At 39.8% G+C, this 20713-nt stretch overlaps 2 protein-coding genes across 11 annotated transcripts in view; both read left to right on the top strand.

Annotated features, from left to right (window-relative positions):
• Nucleotides 1-331: 331 nt before the first annotated feature.
• Nucleotides 332-5329, top strand: LOC128889979 (polycomb protein Sfmbt-like). 4 transcript variants are annotated; one of them, XM_054148083.1, is made up of 9 exons: nucleotides 332-386; nucleotides 925-1190; nucleotides 1263-1497; nucleotides 1589-1980; nucleotides 2071-2335; nucleotides 2454-3190; nucleotides 3269-3524; nucleotides 3612-3961; nucleotides 4032-5329. In XM_054148083.1, exons 1-9 carry the CDS (start codon nucleotides 365-367, stop codon nucleotides 4359-4361), a joined length of 2853 nt encoding a protein of 950 aa, XP_054004058.1. In that variant the 5' UTR covers nucleotides 332-364; the 3' UTR covers nucleotides 4362-5329. The 4 variants fall into 4 exon arrangements, with proteins under 4 accessions (XP_054004058.1, XP_054004055.1, XP_054004059.1 ...); XM_054148080.1 differs by having other exon boundaries at nucleotides 345-386; nucleotides 901-1190; XM_054148084.1 differs by lacking the exon at nucleotides 332-386 and adding an exon at nucleotides 393-535.
• Nucleotides 5330-7301: 1972 nt separating this feature from the next.
• LOC128890332 (helix-loop-helix protein 11-like) overlaps nucleotides 7302-20713 on the top strand; it is a 96061-nt gene continuing 82649 nt past the window's right edge. The window contains exons 1-3 of one of the 7 annotated variants that reach the window (XM_054148727.1): nucleotides 7302-8137; nucleotides 8201-8609; nucleotides 8702-8895. In XM_054148727.1, coding sequence (XP_054004702.1) covers nucleotides 8813-8895 — 83 coding nt within the window. In that variant the 5' untranslated portion in view covers nucleotides 7302-8137; nucleotides 8201-8609; nucleotides 8702-8812. Of the gene's footprint in view, nucleotides 8896-20713 lie in introns of all 7 variants that reach the window. The other 6 variants (XM_054148728.1, XM_054148725.1, XM_054148729.1 and 3 more) reach the window with 6 other exon arrangements.

The raw sequence follows: 20713 nt of genomic DNA, 5'->3' as shown, positions 1-20713 counted from the left end.
CATTTTTATTTCGAACGAATAACAGTCGTTTTGAATTACATTTTGAAAAGAATCATTAACATTCTATCAAGACGTACTCAGTATTCGTTAACGCTGTTTCAAGTAATTGAAACTACCTGAACGGCATTGGTTTATGTTGTCCTTTAATTTTCTACATTCCAAACAATGTAAACAATTTCTGAAATATAAAATGTTTAACAGTCCCTACAGTATTTTTACGATATATCATTTCCATATGAAATATTAATGAACATGAAATGAAATTTTGTTTATACCGCCGAATTTGTGTAATGATAATGGTACATATCAGATGGCGTAGCAAATTGTACACCACTTGAATATAGTTTCCAGGCCCTGCTTTGTCATGGACATGCAAGCTTCTAATGGTTCGTACTTGTTTTCCTACGCTATGTGATATCTTCGCGCGTTAAATTACATCGTAATTTATGATCCTGGAATTGAATACTTCACACAGGATATGGTGTATCTTCAAAGAGAAGCATCTTCTCTTGAAATATGTTTCCCAGTGGAAAAGGTTGAATAAATGTTGATTTTCAAAGCTTAGGCGTCGCTTTGAGAAATAAATCATATTGAGTTTTTTTTAGATTTTACACAATACAGAATAGCATTCGAACACAATAGAATCGATCTCAAAAATTGTTTGTGTCTTGTACGTCGTGATATGTACATTTCGTAAAATAGAATTTTGTGCATGTACGAGAAGTACTCTTTTCTGAATACCAAGTGTCTTAATTTTATTACAGTTAATTTATTTATATAAAATTAATCCGTTCTGTGACATGAATTTATTATTTGAATTGGAACGTTTCATTGTTTGAAGCTACAGAATATATACATAATCTGTCTAAAAGTAATATTTCAATCATTATGTGAATATAGGAATGGATATTTGTATGAATTCAGTGTATGCCTCCATCCCTGGATTACCGGAACTAGGGATGGTATGGATGGGAGATATGATGGTACATGGAGAACCTACTCATGAACTTATGTTGGATCCTCGTCAAGCGGAAAGTCCATTTTTCTCTCATGGTTCGAATCCATATGAAGATATTAGGAACCATCAAATAGCACCTACAACTATGGTGCGGTATCTACCACCTCAATATCCTAACGAGTGTTCAGAACCTGATGAAGCTATGGAAGCTGCTGATGCCCAAGAAATAAGAGTTAGTTGAATGTTACTTAAATTTTATTTATTTTTAATATAAGTTTACATAAGAGGTTTTATTACTTTTTAGGAGTATGATTCACAATCTGAAAGGCCAGAAATGACAGAGTATTTAACATTAGAAGATTACATGGGTGACGAAGAAAGGGAGCAAGTTGTAAACAATGCAGCAACACAAACTACTCAGGACAATCGCAATAGGAAAATAAAACCTATAAAACATCCTGGACTTGTTTTAAAGACACCAATCGCGTATCAGCCACATACAGATTTAAACTTTATTCCCATTCGTAAGGATGGTATAGGTAGGATATAGACCTCGAAATACATTGAGAATACAATTATAAACGGTATATAAATTTATACTTACTTACAAGGCATTTTTATTTTTAACAGCTGTTTGTGAAAAATGTGGTGCTATTGGAGTGAAACATGCATTTTACACAAAGGAACGCAGATTTTGTAGTAGAGCGTGTGCGCGATCTTCGGAACATACCGCCCCTACTGCAGACTCTACATACAGTCCATCTCATTCTGTAGAAACACTTCCATCTGTTAATCCAACTTCTCCAAATGAATCGAAAGTCTTAGTGAAAGAAGAAACGGATATAAAAAAGGAACCTGCTGAATCAGAAAAAGAAAAAGAAAAAGTTATATCCGAACCAGTGATGCCAGAGGACCTACCTGTAAGAAGAAAGAGAACAGCTGAAATGGCGGGTTCTTATGATTGGACTCCACAGCTAGTGGAACCTGGATTTTGTGCTGCCCCAGTGTCTTGCTTCAAACACGTTAGTTTTAAAAATATTATACGATTCGCGTTTTAACTCGTAATATATCGGTTATCATACCGATAATCTTTTCCAATTTTTATTCTTCAGGCACCTATATCGGAAATATGGGATAATATAACAGTTGGTATGAAAGTTGAAGTAGAGAATACGGATTGCGACGAAGTATGCGAAGCTTTTCCAGATTCTTTTTGGGTTGCCACCGTGTTACGCATATCCGGGTATAGAGCTTTATTGAGGTACGAAGGTTTCGGACTTAACGCCGATAAAGATTTTTGGGTATCTCTGTGCTCCAATGATATACACCCTGTAGGCTGGTGTGCAACTATTGGTAAACCACTCATTCCACCTAACAGTAAGTAAATGTTATTAGTGAATTAACCCCTTGATGCCCACATTCGTACCGCGTACCTCCGCAGCCTCTGGCCGTTAAGCGGTTAAAGAAACATTTATATTCATTTAACTTGTTACAGCTATCGCTAACAAATACAAAGACTGGAAGGATTTTTTAATGAGACGATTAACAGGTGCAAGGACACTGCCAACTAATTTTTATAATAAAGTTAACGATAGTATGAAGTCCCGTTTCAGATGTGGACTTCATTTGGAAGTAGTAGATAAAAATAGAATCTCGCAAGTAAAAGTAGCAACGATACAAAAAATTGTTGGCAAACGTTTACATGTAAGATACTATGACTCGCCGCCCGAAGACAATGGTTTTTGGTGTCACGAAGATTCCCCTCTTATACATCCTGTTGGTTGGGCCAAGAGGGTAGGCCAGACGTTGGATGCATATCCCGAATATTTGGAACGCGTGTCGAAATCAAAATTATGCGAAGATGATTCAACAGAAGATCTTTTTTATGTGCCAAAGAACCATCACTTGCACCTTGGTTACACATTTCGAGAAGGAATGAAGATAGAAGCCATTGATCCACTTAATCTTTCTGCTATATGCGCGGCAACGGTTATGCAAGTTTTGAAAGAGGATTACATAATGATTCGTATAGATAGTTATGATGAGGATGCAAGTGGTGCTGATTGGTTTTGCTATCATTCGTGTTCACCTTGTATTTTTCCAATCGGATTTTGTTCTCAACACGGTTTACCGCTTACGCCGCCAAAAGGATACGATCCTACTACATTTACATGGGACACATATTTAATGGAGACAAATACTATACCTGCACCTGTGCAATTGTTTAACAGGGTACTTATACAAATTTCTTACATAATCTAACACTGTCGGCGGTGTGTGAATTGAAATAAATAATACATTATATCGTAGGAGATTCCTCAGCATGGGTTTATCGAAGGAATGAGGCTTGAAGCTGCAGATTTAATGGATCCTAGATTAGTTTGTGTTGCTACTATTACCAGGGTGATTGGGAGGTTATTGAGAGTACACTTTGATGGCTGGGAAGATGAATACGATCAGTGGTTAGATTGTCAGAGTCCAGATATTTATCCAGTTGGGTGGTGTGATTTGGTTGATCACAAATTAGAAGGGCCCCGTGTACTCAATAAAAACACTAGTCCTACTGGTAAATATTTAAAAACATATTTTTGTATAGCCGAATGTGTTTTTCGGTATGAATTATATATTACGGTACATTTATTACATTTCTTAGTAAAATCACCAAGAGGCCTTAAACGTAAAGCTAAGAGAAAACTGAAGAAAAGCAGCAAAGTATCTTGCGCGAAAAACATTCTACCTCGGCACAGTGAACGTATTAGCATGGCTCGTGAGCGTGAACGAGAAGTAGAGCCTGCTCAAGGGATAAAAATTGAGAGAGAACGCGACGTGGAAAGTTTGCCGGAACAAAGAAATAGGGAACCAGAACCAGCAGAAGAGCCAGCTGGACCTGATCAAACTTTACCTAGTCCTACTACAGGTCAAGGTCAAGCGTTAAATGATACTCAAAGTGAAATTCAAAGCCCTCCACCGCCGAAAGAAAGAACTGCGACATCGTATATTAATGTAAGTTGTTATTTATTGTTTTAAATAATTTAATGTTTTACGTTTATATGAATGTACTTGTGTTGTTTAGGTGACGTCAGCCACTAATAAATACATCCCAAGGCTAGCAGATGGTGTACAAAAAAGTTCGGAATCTGGTGATTTAGTGCCATCTGAATGGAATGTGTTTGATGTTGCACAATTTCTTCGTGTTAATGATTGTGCAACGTATTGCGATAATTTTAGTAAACGTAAAATAGACGGAAAAACTTTGTTGACACTCACTAAGGACCAAATAATAGACCTGACAGGTTTTAAAGTTGGGCCTTCTTTAAAAATATACGATCTTATTCAACAATTGAAAATCAAAGTGAATCCAGCTCAGGAAAGGTTGAAATTAGGATTGAAAAAGTTATTATAACAGAGCTAGTATGTAGTTAATAACGTGAATAAGTTCCATCATTTCATAAAAATAAACATGGATTTACAGGTAAGGTATGCAAATTCAAGTAATTAAAAATTTATATTTGGAATAGTTCACATTTGTTGTCGGTTATATGCTTTGTTCGTATACTAATGCATACACATATCTATATGTATATGTATACATATATAGATACATATAAAAAAAATGATCAAGATTAAAATTTTGAGATCCAAATTAATTTTTAAATCACAGATTTTCTCTAACATTAACAATTCAAAAGGAAACAAATCAAAATTGATTCCACAGTATTATTTATGTTTAAATATAACAATCAAGAATATTAATAGATCTTTATATAGACAGCTATTATTTGTAAATCCATGCTTTCATGTTGCACTAAATTGTTTGCAGATGCATGAACCACACTTAAATAATTACTCATTGTATATTAAACAATTTTTTTTAAGAAACAAAAATTAAAAACGTAATTTAAAGAAAAAATGTTAGCGGAGTAAATTAACAAAGATGTATTAAAATAGAAAGTAAAAATATAGTAAAATGAATAATAAAGTACAAACTAATCCTTGGGCATCAATTCATCACAGCTCTAATCACATTTGCCTTAATGATACAATTCGCGTTAATAAAATAGTTTTACGTATTTTAATAAATTTGTTAATTTACTCTCTATCATAATCAACAAGTACACATTTGTACATAATTAAAGAGAACGAAACGGTCAACTTTTAACCTTGTAAATATAGCATTTAGCACAATATTAGGTTTAGCTAATTTTTTTGAAAGAATGAAGTGAACATAACCACACTGTACAAGAAAGGTAACTGTTAGCAAGTGGTTGATGCATTTGTATCTCAGAAATTGTATCCATGTCTAGCTTTATAATCATTACAGTAAATCAAACAAGTCGAGACTCATCTTTGTCTTAGACTCATTAAATACTATTTTTAGTATGATAGAGTAACACGATTACTCGTTTTATTTATTCAACATTTTGGAATCTCAGTAGGTACGATTTAATTCGATACCTAACCTTTTCTAGCACTTAGTTGATAAAAAGTTAAACACGAAAGTTTTCATTAGTCAACTATACTTTTATTTCATCAATCATACCAGAATGTTAATTGCATTTTGGTAATATGTATTCTTTTGTTATTTTAACGTGCGGTATTGTATTAACAGTGTAAGAAATTTATTAATTCGGAGAATATTGTATATCTATGCCTGCTGATCAAAGAAAAGGTAGTAACGTTTTCAATCCATTAGTGTGTATAAATTGGGAGGCATTATAAAAGAGTATTACAGTTATAAACTTGAAAAGTTTGCGTTTGTGTCAATGACAACATTGAAAACGTAGATTATAACAAGTTATTTGAACGAGTTTTAGATTTAAAACAAAATAACGTTCAATTCAACATAGTACGAAATTCAGTATAAAAGTTAAAATCCTTTTACTACGGAACAATACGTAATGTTAAACTATGCTTATTTAAAACAATTTTTTCTATTGAAAATCCTCTGTTTCATAACGATTATATAACATGTGCACACGCATAACTATGACAAAAGCTGAACTATATTTATATTTACGTTAAATTTCACATAATTTACTGAATAACTTCAATTTGAATTGGAACAATTCCACGTATGCAATTCGTTAAAAAAGAAATACTATAATCAGACAAATAATACCGATTACGTAGCTCTTTTACACGAAGGTATGAACACAAATTTTTCACATTCATACACTTACACACTTATCGTTTTTTAATCACATTAAATTTCACATTTAAAACTCCAAAGTAGAAAAATGAGATATGTATTTTGTAATCGAATCGATCGTTTAATTTTAAAAATCATTTTCCGGATTAATGAATAAGAAACAAAAAATTAATGTTATTTCGATTTATTTAACTGCATTTAAGGTGTATTCATAGCTATGCCTTCTACGCGAGAGCTATAGAACCCTCATTTTTTCATTTACGATGTAATATATTATTAACGTATACAAACATTACGAACAATAACTATGAATACAGTCTCCAAATATTATTTTTAGCCTGTCATTTTATCGAAATAAACAAAACATCGCGTCATAGATAATCGACAACAGTATTTATCGATAACGCTAAGTTTAGTAGAAGAGATCATCTCTATTTCCTCTCTTTTTATTTGTAAGTTCGTCCTTCGTATATTTCTTTTATAAAAGTAAAGAGAGAATGGTTGAAAATAAATGTTTTTCACATATATATATTGTAAACAAATTTGAAAATAATGATGGAAGTACATTGTTTATATTAAATTGTTTGAGTGTTTGTATTTCGGTTGCCGTTCCGCTACTCTTAACAAGTTCAACGATTGGCCGTTAGATGGCATCTGCTGTAAGATTTTCGAAACTATTCGAACATGAAAATAATTATTCGAAGACTGTTCGATCGAAAAGTTCAACTTAAAATCTGTGTTAACCAACAAAAAAAGATAGAAAAATTTTGTTATTTTCCACGATTATTTAAAAATTTCATGTATTTGTTCACGAAGCTTTGAGTGTTTGAACGACTACGCGATTTCTGAACGAAAATAATACATTAAGATCGTTTAGAATCGCATGCTTTTATACGCTTTACATAGTCAACTATTGAAAAAAAAAAACCAAGTACTACTCGAGTGAAACCGACGAACGATTTAGTATATTTCGAGATAAACTACTCGTACTTCTTTATTTAGTTGTAGATACGCGCATCTTTCCATTATTCATCTTCGCGGAGCATCTGTATAGGAATACGCGCGACAGGTCCACTTAGGATGCATCATACCGTGCGGGGAAGCAACGAATTTTTATTGTCAACTATCGTATCGTATAACGTTGCACGGCGAGCTCCACGAAGGACCAGGATATAGAAGATTGTGCATGTGAAGAGCGTGGTCGTGGACATACAAATGGTTCCAACGTTGTGTACGTTGGGTTTAGCTCGGCGCAGGTGGGGGAAGTGGGGGAGACTGGCGTATTCTATGGGCGGGGCTTTTGCCAGCTGGCAGATGTTTCCCGCGCGGCCGCGCCATTCCTCTAGCGTAAACCTACGCGACGCGAAAGTAGTTCCTTCGTAACGCGTTAAATATTTCTAACAATAGCTCGCCGAGGATACGGCTAGGTGTACCCAGTTATCTGCCACGAACCGAGTGGACGACCAGCGTTCAACTACCTGCAGGAAACCGTGGAAACTCTGCGTGAAACCGAAGATGAGCTATTGCGGGATTGGTCCAAAGAGAGTCGTCGACCAGGGCAGAGCACGCCGTACCGTTCACCCCAACCGTGTCCACTGAACTTTCCGCGAGTGCAAATAGTTGTCGAGTTGTGAATCTTCGCGCACGTAGTGTCTGTGTGCTCGGTGACGATACCGTACCTCTTCTCGACACAGAGGATTAACCAATACATTCATTCGTGGTCTATCGTTGCCAAAGTTCGCGAGTGTCGATCAGAGATGGGAATAACGAGAATCTAGATGAAGAAAAATATCGAACGAAGAGTTAAAGCTAACCTATGATGCGTTGTTCGCTTCGATGAAAAAGTACAGTGGGAGTCGTAAAGTGTCGATATTATTTCAGTAGGAGAAATAACTGTTCGAGTGAATTTTGCGAACGAATTTCAGTCTATTCGAGTAAAATTCTGGCCGTCTCTGTGCTACTCGAATCGGAGTGTTCCAGGAGGGAACAAGTTTAGCATGTGCCGCCACGTGATCGATTCGACGGAGCATGTACGTGAAACGATTTTTCGCGTCACGACCAAGTTCATCGGACGATTAATGTGATATGTCTAGTTTCAGGCGATCGTGTTTCGTCTAGCAACGAGTTTCACTGGGAAATTCGAGATCGTTGATTCATGCCATCCGCGTGCTCGTGCATCGATTGCAGTCGGTCCGAGTGATCGATATATAGTGCGCCAACGTTGAAGAAAAATCTTGGTGTCGCGCGTATGCGTGGTAAAAATAGATCGTGTCACGAGTGGGACAAATTTTGTTGGAAAAAATTGGAAGCGAGGGGTGCCGACGCGGAGCGAAGGGGCGCCAGAGGAACCATAGGCGGCGACGGCCCTGAAGCCGGCGGCGGAGTGATTCGCGGTTCGCTGTGGGGGCCCTCAGCTGTTTCCCGCCAAAGATCGCCATTACAAAACGCGTTCGGGCGTTGTGTGTGCGCCGCGCGGAGTGGCTGTCCCGTGGACAAATCTCGGTGCGTGCCACCGGCGGTATAAAATATTAATTACGAGTTCCGGTAGAATTGGTGTGTCGTAAGGCCCTGAGGAGGTGCGCGTTTGTTTTTAGGGTGGAGTGTGCGAGGTTAAGCCCCGTCGTCTTTTTCGCTGCCGCCGACGACGGCTGCTGTGGGACGTGGAATCGCGCGGCGGGATTCACAGTGCTACGGACCAACGAGATATGTCAGTGTTTGGTAGTGAGGATCGAATTCTGCTCGAGGAAATCGTCGAATCCGCCGAGGAACAGGAAGTCAATTTGTGCGGGTGAGTTTTCTTTCTATACGTACGTGCGCGATATTCGAACATAGGTTAGAAATTAGCAACAACATAGAATATTCGTACGAGCTTACTCGTGCATGCCACTTGCTTATTATTACCTCTTGGATAAATTGAAATACCTCGTTAATCAGTAAGTTTCCATAGATAAATCCAGAGATATAATTCGAATTCGAATTTTTACTTGGATCAGAGCCGAGTAAAAGCTCGATTACAAGAGTTTTGGCCAACTCTGACCATACGCGTGGAGCCTAGGGAATCCGGTGCGAGTTACATACGCGTTCTGTCGCGTGTACGTCAGCGTAGCGTATAGAACGGAGTGCCATGCCACGTCATTAGTGACTTTAAATATACAGTGTAACGCCTTCCTCGCGAACTCTCGCGAGCGAGATGACACGAATTTATCGCCGGAGGGAAGGCGTGTGTATGTTCTCCTGGTCGAGTCATACCGTTTGCTAGCGTATCGATGCCCCGTTCCCTCATTTCCCCTCGCCTATCCTTGTCAACGATTCCGTTTGCCGTCGTCGACGTCGACGTTTGCCGTGGCATTGGCAAGCCTCGGTAATCGTGGCATGAACAGTAAAACGTGCGCACAATACAAACAAAATCCTAGTAGACTCTCACGATAGCCAGCTGTCGCGAAAGCCGGCCGGCCGGCTCGCTTGGCCGGCCGGCACAATAGCCTTCACTCTTTCGAACATGACGCAATTACGCGATATTCTTTTTCGTTCGACGCACGAATTTCGCCTAGTTACCGTCGTTATCTTCCTTATCGTCGTCGTTCGCTTGATTTTCGAGTCGCCAGGAAAATTCGCACGGCCTGGACGACTTCGATTTGCGCCCACCATGCGTTCACGCCCAAACAAGCATGGCGCAGGGAGTCGAGCGAATATGCCCTTCGAGTAGTAAATAGTAAATAAACGACGTAAACGGGGTTTCCCAATGAAATTTGCACGGTGTACCCACATCGTAATTTGGTGGAATTTTAACGTGCTTGCGCGTACGTGTATTTTTCGTGGTTTCTTCTTACTTAAAAATTTGTTGTTTCGAGCGTGGAAGGATTATTGCACTAATTGCTAAATATTGAGTATTGGGAGGATACGCAGTTCTGCTCTTTTTTCTTTTTTATTTTCGACTTGGTCCATTATCAATTTTCTTTTTGCGACGCAAAACTAAAGATTGGGAAGAAAGAAAATAAAATTACAGAAACGAGTAAGAATAGAGGAAAGTACGTAAAATACGAGATACACGGTATATGTAAGCGAGCAATTTGTTTACTTCTGACTTATGTGCCTTGAGTCATCTTTCGTATGATCACACGTGACGCATACGCACAAAAAATACTAAATTCGTTTGATAAAAGTGTGCGGTAAGTTATATTTATAGGTGATACATGACTCAGAACACATACGAGTCGAAACGCAAATAAGTTTCCTGTTCGACACTGTCGAATTGCCTCTCTCGCGCAAGTTTCTTTACTAACAGTTGTTTCCGTTAACTCGTTATTTTATGTTCTTCTATTTATATTTTTAGCCTCTCCTTATCGATCAGGTCGAAAATAAATTTCAAACTTTATAGTAACTTTACACACGGAAAACTTTTAAATTCGTTACCTGAAAAATAAAACATCTGCTCCATTCCTGTAAATAAAATTGACGTCGAGCTTGTTTCGCCACGGGGTTAGCGTTACTCGGCATATTTTTCTATCGAATAGCAACAAATCCGATCGTGTGGCACTTTTGGTTAAATATATCGCGGCTGGAATAAATCATACCGGTTTTCTGCGAAGCTGCGACGGTAAACGGTCGCCCGAGTGGGCACCCGTGGTCGCGATTAATCGTTTCTCGGAATGTTATCGCGAGTTGTCTAAACAGGTTCGGAATGCATGTACGGTACTCGAGCGTTTGTATCTCTCGACTCTCGTACACTCGTTTCCTCCGTTTCCCTCGGCGACTAGCTCGCGAAGTATCACGGTCACGTTACCGATCGAAATCAGCGAAAAGAAAAAAAAAAAAAAACACCAACTATCGAAATCATATAGATCTTCGAGAGCAAAGTTGTGTACTCCGTTTAGTATGTCCACGCGTAGTTTCTTTCCATCGATTCTCTGTTTTCCTTTTTCGCAGTTGATTCTCAGAATCGGTTTTCTCTCCCCGTTTTTCTCTCCCCGTTTTTCTCTCTCTACCCCTCTCTGTTGGTAGCTTTTGTTTACATTCGTAGCGAACGGTGCGGAGCGAAGCGGTTTTCAGTTCGTCGGGGCGCTTGTTCGCGAACGCGAGCGCAAAAAAAAAGAAAGAAAGAAAAAGGCAAAACAAAAGGACGAGGAAAGCGAGTTCCTTTGTATACGGCCGAGTGACCGACAAGACCGGGGGTATACTATGCGCCGTTACGTAAAGCAACGTTTGTTGCACAATAATGGATTTCTATAAATAACTCGGACGCATGCCGCTTCGGCGCGACTTCTTGTTTACATACGCTCATCACCGCACCATTACGTTCACTTGCATAGAGCTTCGATCCTATCGTCTACGTATGTGTCCCGCGGTCCATGCACCGAGGATAGACGAAATTATGGTCGAATAGTAAGTGACCAAACGGAACACTACCTCGGCGTCTCTCAATCTTCCTTTATTCCGAAAAGCCTCGACAGTGTTTCAATTCAACGTTGGCTAATTAAATTAACACGATCGCTTCATTTTCTTCATCCTCTACTTCGAACTTAGTCGAGAATATTCAACGAATTTTGTTGTTTCCCGAAGTTCACGTGGAAGTTTACCTTTCCTGATCTTCCTACCTAAAATTACCTCTCGTATTCAACGACCGGGTTTCTCGAGTATCACGGCTCATTGTCAATATTATGAACGTGCGCACTTTCTATTGTTGATTCGATTGCTTGACGTACACGCGATAATGCACAGGTAATCAGAAGCGTTACGAGTATGGTGTAAGGAACGCTGAACAGTGCACGCCATATAGCGTTGTGTAGCTTGAATGAAGGGTTCGTTGCGTCGAGAAACAAGGAAGATACATGTGCGAACGATTTTACACGTTACAAAGTTCTTATTGGAGGTATCAAGCGTAGACGATTGCATTTATGCACGCGGCATACCTTGTTCATTGTTTTTTTTTTTTTTTTTCCATTGAGAATCTCGTTTATACAGAATCGAATGAATATGGGAGTTTATAAACACGATGTTGGGCACGAGTTCGTGCATCTTAGACAGGATTTGCTACGTAATCCATATGAATGTATTCGATGTCGCATAGTAACATTAATTATGTTACGTACGAGTTCGTAGTATATAATTTTTGTCCTCAATCAGACTGACACTTTGGCCACAGTTTAAATTTGATGGTTCCTTTATCAGAGCGGCGGGAATTGCGAGAAACACTTTTTACTAGAAGGAACATCTGATACGTGTTTATCCACTCATCACGCGACCCACGGTATCAGCTGATTAAACGCTACGCCATTACGTAATCCGCGCGATTGATACACCGCCGATCGTGATAAATTTTCACCCGTAGCTTATCGGAGCTTTTTTCACGGATTATTTTTTTTTTTTTTTGCACGCTATCTGCCATTTCGCGTCGTGAATTTATAATTGATCATATGACTGCGCAAATATTAGCAACCTAACGAGCGTTACATTCGATTTTGTTATTTAACGCACATCTTATTTCTAGTCTGATCGATCCGAATATCATAACGTCGTCTATTTCGTAACATTCAGACGTTTGTTTCTCGTGATCGTTTCAATTATGTCATTATCTTTTCTTATTTGCGTCGACGCTATCGCTTTCATTATAGGTAATCGTGAATCAGACTCGTCTACGAAGTTATTTCCACGTTTGCGTCTTTGCTGATATATATATATATATTTTTTTTTTTTATTTTAGTCACGAGTTCATATGTCTACAGATTGCGGTTGATCTTGTATACACGTGCGCGTTTCAAAGTTCGACTTTCGATTTTTTTTTAATAAGTGCTCGCGAAATGCTCGTGAAACACAATCAACTCGTAAATTTCCTTCGTTTTTATTCATTGCCAGCCATTGATTACGTTATTTATTTCGCCGGCGAGGAATTCGAGTTACGATTTATCGAATTATTGCGCAACGGAGGCATAACCTTCGCGAATGGAACGAGCCTGTAGGACTCCAAAAAGAGGGTCTCCTTTTCTAAATGGTTTATGTAATATTAACGTCTAAATCGTCGTGGAAATCCACGACCCCCATAGATGTCTTCTTGTTAGTATTAAAAATGCCTGAGGGTCGATAGAGACCCTCAGAAATTTTCCTAAAATCCCTATAACCCCACGTGGCTCTCAAGTTCCTTATCTAAACCACCGTAGAATTTTTTTCCCAGGGGCCTAGTGCAATTTGATTTACAGTGACTTGGAAAGAAACATACGCGGCATCCACTGCGTGGCTTTTCCACGATACGTTACAGATAAAATTACTGTCGCTCGATGCCCTATCGATTTTCTTTCGGTATTTGCGTCAGTTCCCTTTGACGGTGTGCGTGCACTCCGTGCTCTCTCGGTAGTTATTATCATCACATCGTTTATCAAGCGTTGGAGAATAAAACTCGCTCGGCTGATGGTACTTTTTCGTTCGCTGGTTTGCACGACTTAATAAATCGGTCGAGCCAATCCTGACCACGGTCAACGTGGTTGCACCACGTCGCGCGTAGCTTTTTATATATAGACACGCACACCTATGTATAGGAGCAATTTGCAGTGCTACGAGTAGTCAAAGTAGAGAGAGAGAGAGAGAGAGAATCTTGGATTGCTTACTGCACTTGCGTCAAGTTAATCTTCGTCGATAGGTGCACGCGCACTTGATGCAAGCTTTATGTACGTCGCGAGAAATTACGCTCTTTATGTCCTTTCGATCGCGCGTCCAGGTCGCGATTCCAAAATATGCGATGCAAAATAATTTGATGAGTAATATTGAAATAAATTCAGGTTCCAGGCTGGATTTTTGTTCGCGATGATAAATACCAGAACACTCGTTAAAACTTTGATAAAAGAAATCAAATTAGACAATTTTTTTCGTACAAATAGTGACGAAATTGTTTGACAAAATCACATTTTTGTTCTTCCAACTCGTTTCGGAATTGCTTTGGAAACGTTCCCGGACCTTGACTGTTCCCAATGGAACGATACTTTCTTCTCGTCTCGTTCTCGTGTTCCCTGAACCGGTAGGCGCGTTTGCCGCCGATTATAAGCATCGTGTAGAAACGAGCCGCGCAACTGTTCAAGCGACTTAACCCTTGGCCGTAAGTACGGCGTGTAACAAGATTTGAAAATATACAGCTCCAGCAAGTGTTAAGTCCATTCCTAGACGAGGCCAGCAAAGTGCTGAGATTTTGCAGTGCAACGACGTGACGCCGCGACGCGTCATACACGTTGCTCTTTTGCGTACCAACTGAAGAACGGTATTATACGTTCACGGTAGAGCCGCCTCGTTGGGAAGAATCGGTAATCGATAAACGCAAACACGGTATCGCTTTGAAAACGCGCCGTGTGAATTATACGCGGCGAGAAGTCGCGAGGTTCGCCATCATTTTTCAAATAGTTTAACGAGAAATTGTTCACCAGATTTTATGACGGTGAAGAATATAGCGACTTGGCCCTCTGCATTGGAACGGTGATCCAGGCGTCATAATTCGTGCATAATAACACGGTGCACAATATTTTTACATCGCATCCTGCCCCCGCGATAATGCGCTTCGTACAGACAGTGGCCTCTTTTTCTGAGTCATTTCGATTCCTTTTTTTTTTTTTTTTATCTTGCCACCGTAGACAGTTAAACTGCGAAAATGGCCTCCACAATTCTGGAACGCCTTCCAGTTCTGAAGTCTGCCAGCAGACAACAATGGTTTCTCTGTTGACCTCTTACACTCCACGTACTCGCTGTGCACCGAAACTCGTGACACATGTGTGAGTATGTGTGTCGGTATTGCACGCGAATGGAGGCGTAGGGACCAACCTCAGACGGAAATAATGCCTCCGTCTCACGCCCTTCTCTTTCTTCGCTTTTCACGGTTGCGCCTCGCTATCAATACTGTCTTGATAATTCTATCTCCATCGCGTTTCGACACGAGTGAAACACCTCTGGGCAAAAAATTTCGTCTATTCGCTATTGTAGGTGAATTTTGTTAAATATCTTGCACGATTACATGTCATAGTTATTCTGTGTCGTCGTGGTTGACGTACAATTCCAAGGAGAATTAATTAATTACCAGCTTCATGTACAAGAATTACTCGCGTGTTAGTCCTACAGCGAAAGACTTCTCTCAGTCTGTTAAAAAATTCGCCCCGTTTAGTTTGAGTCCTGTCCGAAGCGAATCGGACGGCTGTAAGCCGAGTTAAAGACCGTTTAAAGTTTTCTAACTGATCGGGCCAAGTGAATGAGAGTGACCTACAAAGGTTCCTGGAAATGCGTACTCGTAGTAGGAAACAGATTTAAAAAAAAAAAAAAAAACTACAACCGAGCCGAGCACGAGAGATAGAAAAAGTATTGACGCAGAAATAAACGCGTGACAAAACTTGCCAAGCCAGGGGAGACGTCGAACTCGAGTACGGAGTGTTTTTTTCGTCGCAACATCAGCGTAGGGAACAGACCCATTCATTCCAGACTTTTTCAGCGACGAAATTTTCCTTTAAACGTTTATATTCTTCCCATTATACTACAAATCTCTGATATATAAATATAGATAAATAGGAGTAGATTGGAACGCTAAACCTACCACGATCGAAAAACGAACTTTCTCAAACTTTTATGTACAGTTCTTATGTATTATACGATATATAAATTATACACAATTGTTTCATGGGATTATTCAATTTAGTACCACGTGAAATATCTTTGCATTAAATTGAAACGAGTGTCTTTAAAACTAGTCTTTTTCTTTCTTTCTTTTTTTTTTTTTTTTTTTTATTCGAAGTTGTCTTTTCTTCGCCATTCAAAATTTATAACTACGTAAGAATTTGGCTAGTTCAGGTGTGCGTGGAACACTGATGAATATCAAGGTTTACTTTTGGATAAGATAAGTTTAACAAGGAGGCTTTGTAGCGCGAGAAGCTAGATTCTGCGCTTCCTTTTCGAACCTTTCCTAACTCACTTTCGAATGAACTTGTTCGAGTGCCAAGCCTCCCAAAAATCGAGGATTTAGGAATCATTTTAAGACCATTTTCGTGTCTCCTCGCCTGCTGATGGTTAACAAAGGGCGACCAGGACCTTTGGGATGGAACTACCTGGATTTTCAGCCGCGCCAAGAGCGAAAGATAAACTTGCACCCGGCTTCCTTTTGTTCCCTGACCTTCGACCGACCTGGTCTAGCATTTTGAAAACGCGGCTCACAATGCACGAAAGTTCCTCTTCTGCTATTTTCGTGGAACCTTTCCATCGAGACCTTCACCTTCTGGTTGCTCGGCTTTTCATCACCATCAATGATATAATTCGTTCTGGAAATCTTCCTCGAACTATTTTATTTTCAAGATTCTTTTCCCGTTTGTCAACTTTTTTTTTCAATTAAATACGTGTACTATTTTTTTTTTTATTCTTCTACTCGCGAACAAAACGCGAGGGAAATTCGCGTTAGCGACGTGAAATTTTCGTTTATTTATAAAGCTCCACACGTGACTGAAGGAATTCTGTATTCTCGTGACGAAAAATAGAGGTTTGATTTTTAGAGAATATTTTCGTCGATACGTGGCCTCCTGCTCGATTTAAAACGTGATTTCATTCGCGATTATTCTATTATCATATCGGTAATAAATTTGTTCAAAAGCGCTCGGGTAAGTGCCTCACGCCTGAGAAATGTAGGGGCATTAACATATATTATACACGCTTCGTAAATATACGAATCTGAGATAAATAATTGAAGAATAATACCCGTAACTCTCGGAAGACCCAAAAGACGTAACTCTCGAAAGACTCGTTTTATTTACTCGTCTGAAAAGATCAACGTTCAGATTCACCGATTACCAACAATGTACAAATGTTGCTCGTAACAGTGCACCCAGTGTTCCATCGATGGAACTGCTTGCAATTACCGTGGCGCTATTTGTTGCTCTTACAAATGACTGCCGAAGCTTTTCATTCGTTGTGTATTTTCTCAAGAAAATTCGTTTTCGCTAACTAGACCAAGGTGAAACATCGACTGCTTCGATAAATATTTATTTGACCAGCAGTCGATTGCTCGAAGCGACAGAAAGAAGGAAAAATAGAAGAATCAGGGACGTTCTTACAATCTGACGCACCGTACAAACTACCGGCCGTCATTGGCGGTCGAAATCCCCGACAGCTGGTCGCACTCGCATTCCGATCGTCATCAATATAAATTGTCATTGTTTTCGTCGCAGGTGTTACGCGCGTCGATTAATGGTCCCGTGTACAGGGCGTTCCTAGGAGGGTGTCACGAAATTTACAGGTGCGCATCAAGTTGGAGAAAAAAGGTCCTAATTAACTGGGAGACTAATGATATCCAACGATGACTTAATTGGGGTTATTTATTAGATGGAATGATGTCGTGATATTTTAGGGTCATGGAACAGTCCATTAAGCTATAAGTAGCCTGTATCGATGTTCCTTATTCGGTTACAAAGCAGCATAAATAGTCCCAATAACAAACTTGTTTAGGACAAAGGCTCGACAGCACAGTTTGCGTTCGAGTTACGGAATTATTCTTCCTGTATCGAATAAAACGAGAATGTCAATTGAACCTGCGTGCACATATTTCTGGAGCAAAAATAACTTGAATGGAATCTCTACGCGCGCTCGTCCAGAAGATTAAATAATAAAAGTGGAAAATGAATTTCGCCCGATACTATTTCGCGGATGTTAAAACGTGGAGGAGCACAAAGAGGAGAGAGAGAGAGAGAGACGAGAGAGAAGGCACGTAGACTCGACGTGGCGCCCGCTGGCCTGTACCTTACGTCACACAGCTAAATATATGCCTGGCTGTTCCCAATCTCATTCCCATTCTCGTTCTTCATTTCATCCTGTGTGAGCTAACGCGACGCCGAGCGTCCTTACTGCCAAAGACGTCCGCGAAATTGGCCTCCAATCTTTCCCTCTTACATATTGTCTCTTTCGCCTCTGTAACCCGATCTAACGAATCATCTACCAACGTTGCACAACCATTTCCCTAAACGCGATCCTAAACAGTCAGATGAGTATTGCATAGGGACTCTAGTAATCGAGTTATTAGCGACACTTTTTCCACAGTTTCTAGTGACAGTTATCGTAACAGGAAATTAATTATCCACCCTGTAATTTCAAAGATGGGATCTTCTTTCTCTGGTTACCGATAATTTTTCATTTTCAAACAAAATATCGGATCCATATTGAAATGTACTATTGAAGAATTCATATCAGAGCAGGATCCATGTAGTATGAAAATCGTAATATAATTACGCGTTTTGGACATTAAATGGATGCAGTTGTCGAATAAAAGTATCCGATTTCGACTTTTCCCAGCATTGTGTTTCCGTCGTTAATGCTTGCTCGGCTACCCCCTCGAGTTAAAGGTTACGTTTTATTTTATAAACTCGCTGCAAATTGGAATTATCGAATTTCACAAACGTTTATTTAAAGTTTACATTCAAAATCTGAACGAGCACAATTTAATACAGTGTCCTGAAATTGCATCCAAGTTCTTCAATAATATAGAGTACCTAACAGTTTAGTTGGAAGCAATACTTTAATGAAGTAGAAAACAAGAAAAAGTCATAAAATTGTAATGTTGTCGCAGAGACAATTTATACGACTCGAGATGAGTCCATTGAATTATATTTGGCACGTCTCGAGCGACGAACGCTGTAGTGCTCGAAGTAAACCACCCAGAACGAAGAATCCGGAAGAAGAAAGAGAAGTCGTGGCCTGTATGTTCGTTCCTGGTTTTGTTCTTGATCCTGTTAACATCTGTCGCGGACAGCTTCGTTTCTAGAAAAATTCCCTCGCGGCAGCTGCCGTCTGCAGCGATCTTTACGCTTACTCGCTCCTATTTTTTCCTTTGCGAACCATAATGTCCAAACATCTCTGTAACGAACTGTAATCGAAACTTATCAGGACGAAATGGCCAATCTTCCGTCTCGGTCGTCCGAGTAATATGGCGTTTAAAAGAACAATGAATTCGATTCGTTCTCTGATATCGGAGCACTCCTCCAGTAGAACAAACATAGCGTTTTCTAATTTCTTTTTAAACACGAGAAATGTTATACAGCTGACACGGAGATAGGATAGTTGAACCGTGAAATATAATTTTATCGTTCTCAGAGATTTATTTTTTGACTCGTCGCTCGAAATTCGCGCATTCGTGGTTTTCTTTGACTGCCAGAACGACTGCAGAGAAGATAGGCCTGTGCCTGATAGGCTTCCCTCGTGGGGAGAGGTTTTCCGAGGCTGGTTAGGGTGTTCGAGCCCTAACGTAAACCAACATCCACACTGAAACTTAGGGACAGTACAAACGTGCACTAACACACTCTCTTTCACCACCATTTGGAGAGCGACGTGCAGTACCCCTGTTGTACCTAAACTTGGCCTTGGGTGTGTATATAGGGTGAGTTGAAAAATTTTGTCCTGTAGCAGTGTCGCTTTCAAGTTATCGGGACAAGTTATCATTTGTTTCGCGTCGATTGTTTGTTGTAACGTTGCATTTGAACGTGTCGAATCAACGTATAGAGGAAATTCATCAAATTGACATAAAAATAGATGATCGATGATCCTCTTAGAGGTACTATGATTGGAAATAAGCAAGAAATTGTTTAATACTTGAGAACCATGACGATGTTTGTATGACTAAAGTGATTTTGCAGGAAATGACATTAGCAACTAGATATTTGTTATCGCACGGAATTATACAACGGTAAAAATATCGCCTATTTTACTACTACGCTACTACCGCTAAGTGGATAATTTTTATCGCAAAAAGTACATTTCACTTGCAGAGTGCTTTATAAAAAGGTTACATGAACTGTTGCGCGTCTATAATTAGGAACGTGAAAGATATTTTTAACGTAACTTTTTACATTTAACATTCGTCGTGTTTCTCAATCTTTTAACATCACCAAACTCACGAATCCAGTCCAGACTTGTCTTAATTGTCGTCTTCGGAATTAATTTCCGTAGTTGCTGAAAAGTTCTGTCACCCATTTCTGACCAAAGCGTTAAAAAAGCTTGGAAATACACCACGCATAATTCAACGCGTATCAATTCCAATCCGATAGTTAATAAAACACCGGGTCGTGTGACGATAGAATAAACGTAGCACCGGTGCCACGAGTATTCCTCGTGTTCGTTTGGACCGATGAATGAAACCGTTAAAGACTCTCGAACGTGAATTTGCTCAACTTTTCGCGAGCCTTGACCTATTCCTATCGTACGACGCAACATCAAACCGTGTATTTCCATTCGCGAGGCACCGATCGGGAGCGGGACGCTAAAACGGAAGCGAGCCAGCCGGCGTGTTTCGACTGCATTTCATTGATCCCGGTCGAGGGCTCGAAAAAGCCTCTCCCGAAAAGTTTCGAGTGGTAGCGCGCGTCGGAGCGGCTCTTTTTTGGAGTAGCTTTTTTTTTTCTAACGTGGAGCCGCACAAGACGTCCTTTCCGGTCGTTTCCTAGTCGCTCGCAGCTGATAGGCAGCAAGAGATAGCGAGGCTCGTGCGAAGGCACCGGTAACAACCAGCTGAGTGGCGCCAGCCATCAGCTGTTGGTGACTCACGCGACCAAGAGCGTCGAGTCGCGCCACACACACACACACACACACACACACACACACACACACACACACAC

Source organism: Hylaeus anthracinus, unplaced genomic scaffold, assembly GCF_026225885.1.
Source record: "Hylaeus anthracinus isolate JK02 unplaced genomic scaffold, UHH_iyHylAnth1.0_haploid 12000, whole genome shotgun sequence".
NCBI classification, from domain to species: Eukaryota; Metazoa; Arthropoda; class Insecta; order Hymenoptera; family Colletidae; genus Hylaeus; species Hylaeus anthracinus.
The sequence above is the reverse complement of the archived record's forward strand: the minus strand, read 5'-3'. Positions and strand labels throughout refer to the sequence as shown.

Coding starts and splice junctions, on each gene's coding strand:
- LOC128889979 (XM_054148080.1), top strand. CDS start 365: ATGGACATGCAAGCTTCTAATG. Junction 1,191..1,262: donor CTGATGCCCAAGAAATAAGA/GTTAGTTGAATG, acceptor ATTACTTTTTAG/GAGTATGATTCACAATCTGA. Junction 3,525..3,611: donor TAAAAACACTAGTCCTACTG/GTAAATATTTAA, acceptor TACATTTCTTAG/TAAAATCACCAAGAGGCCTT.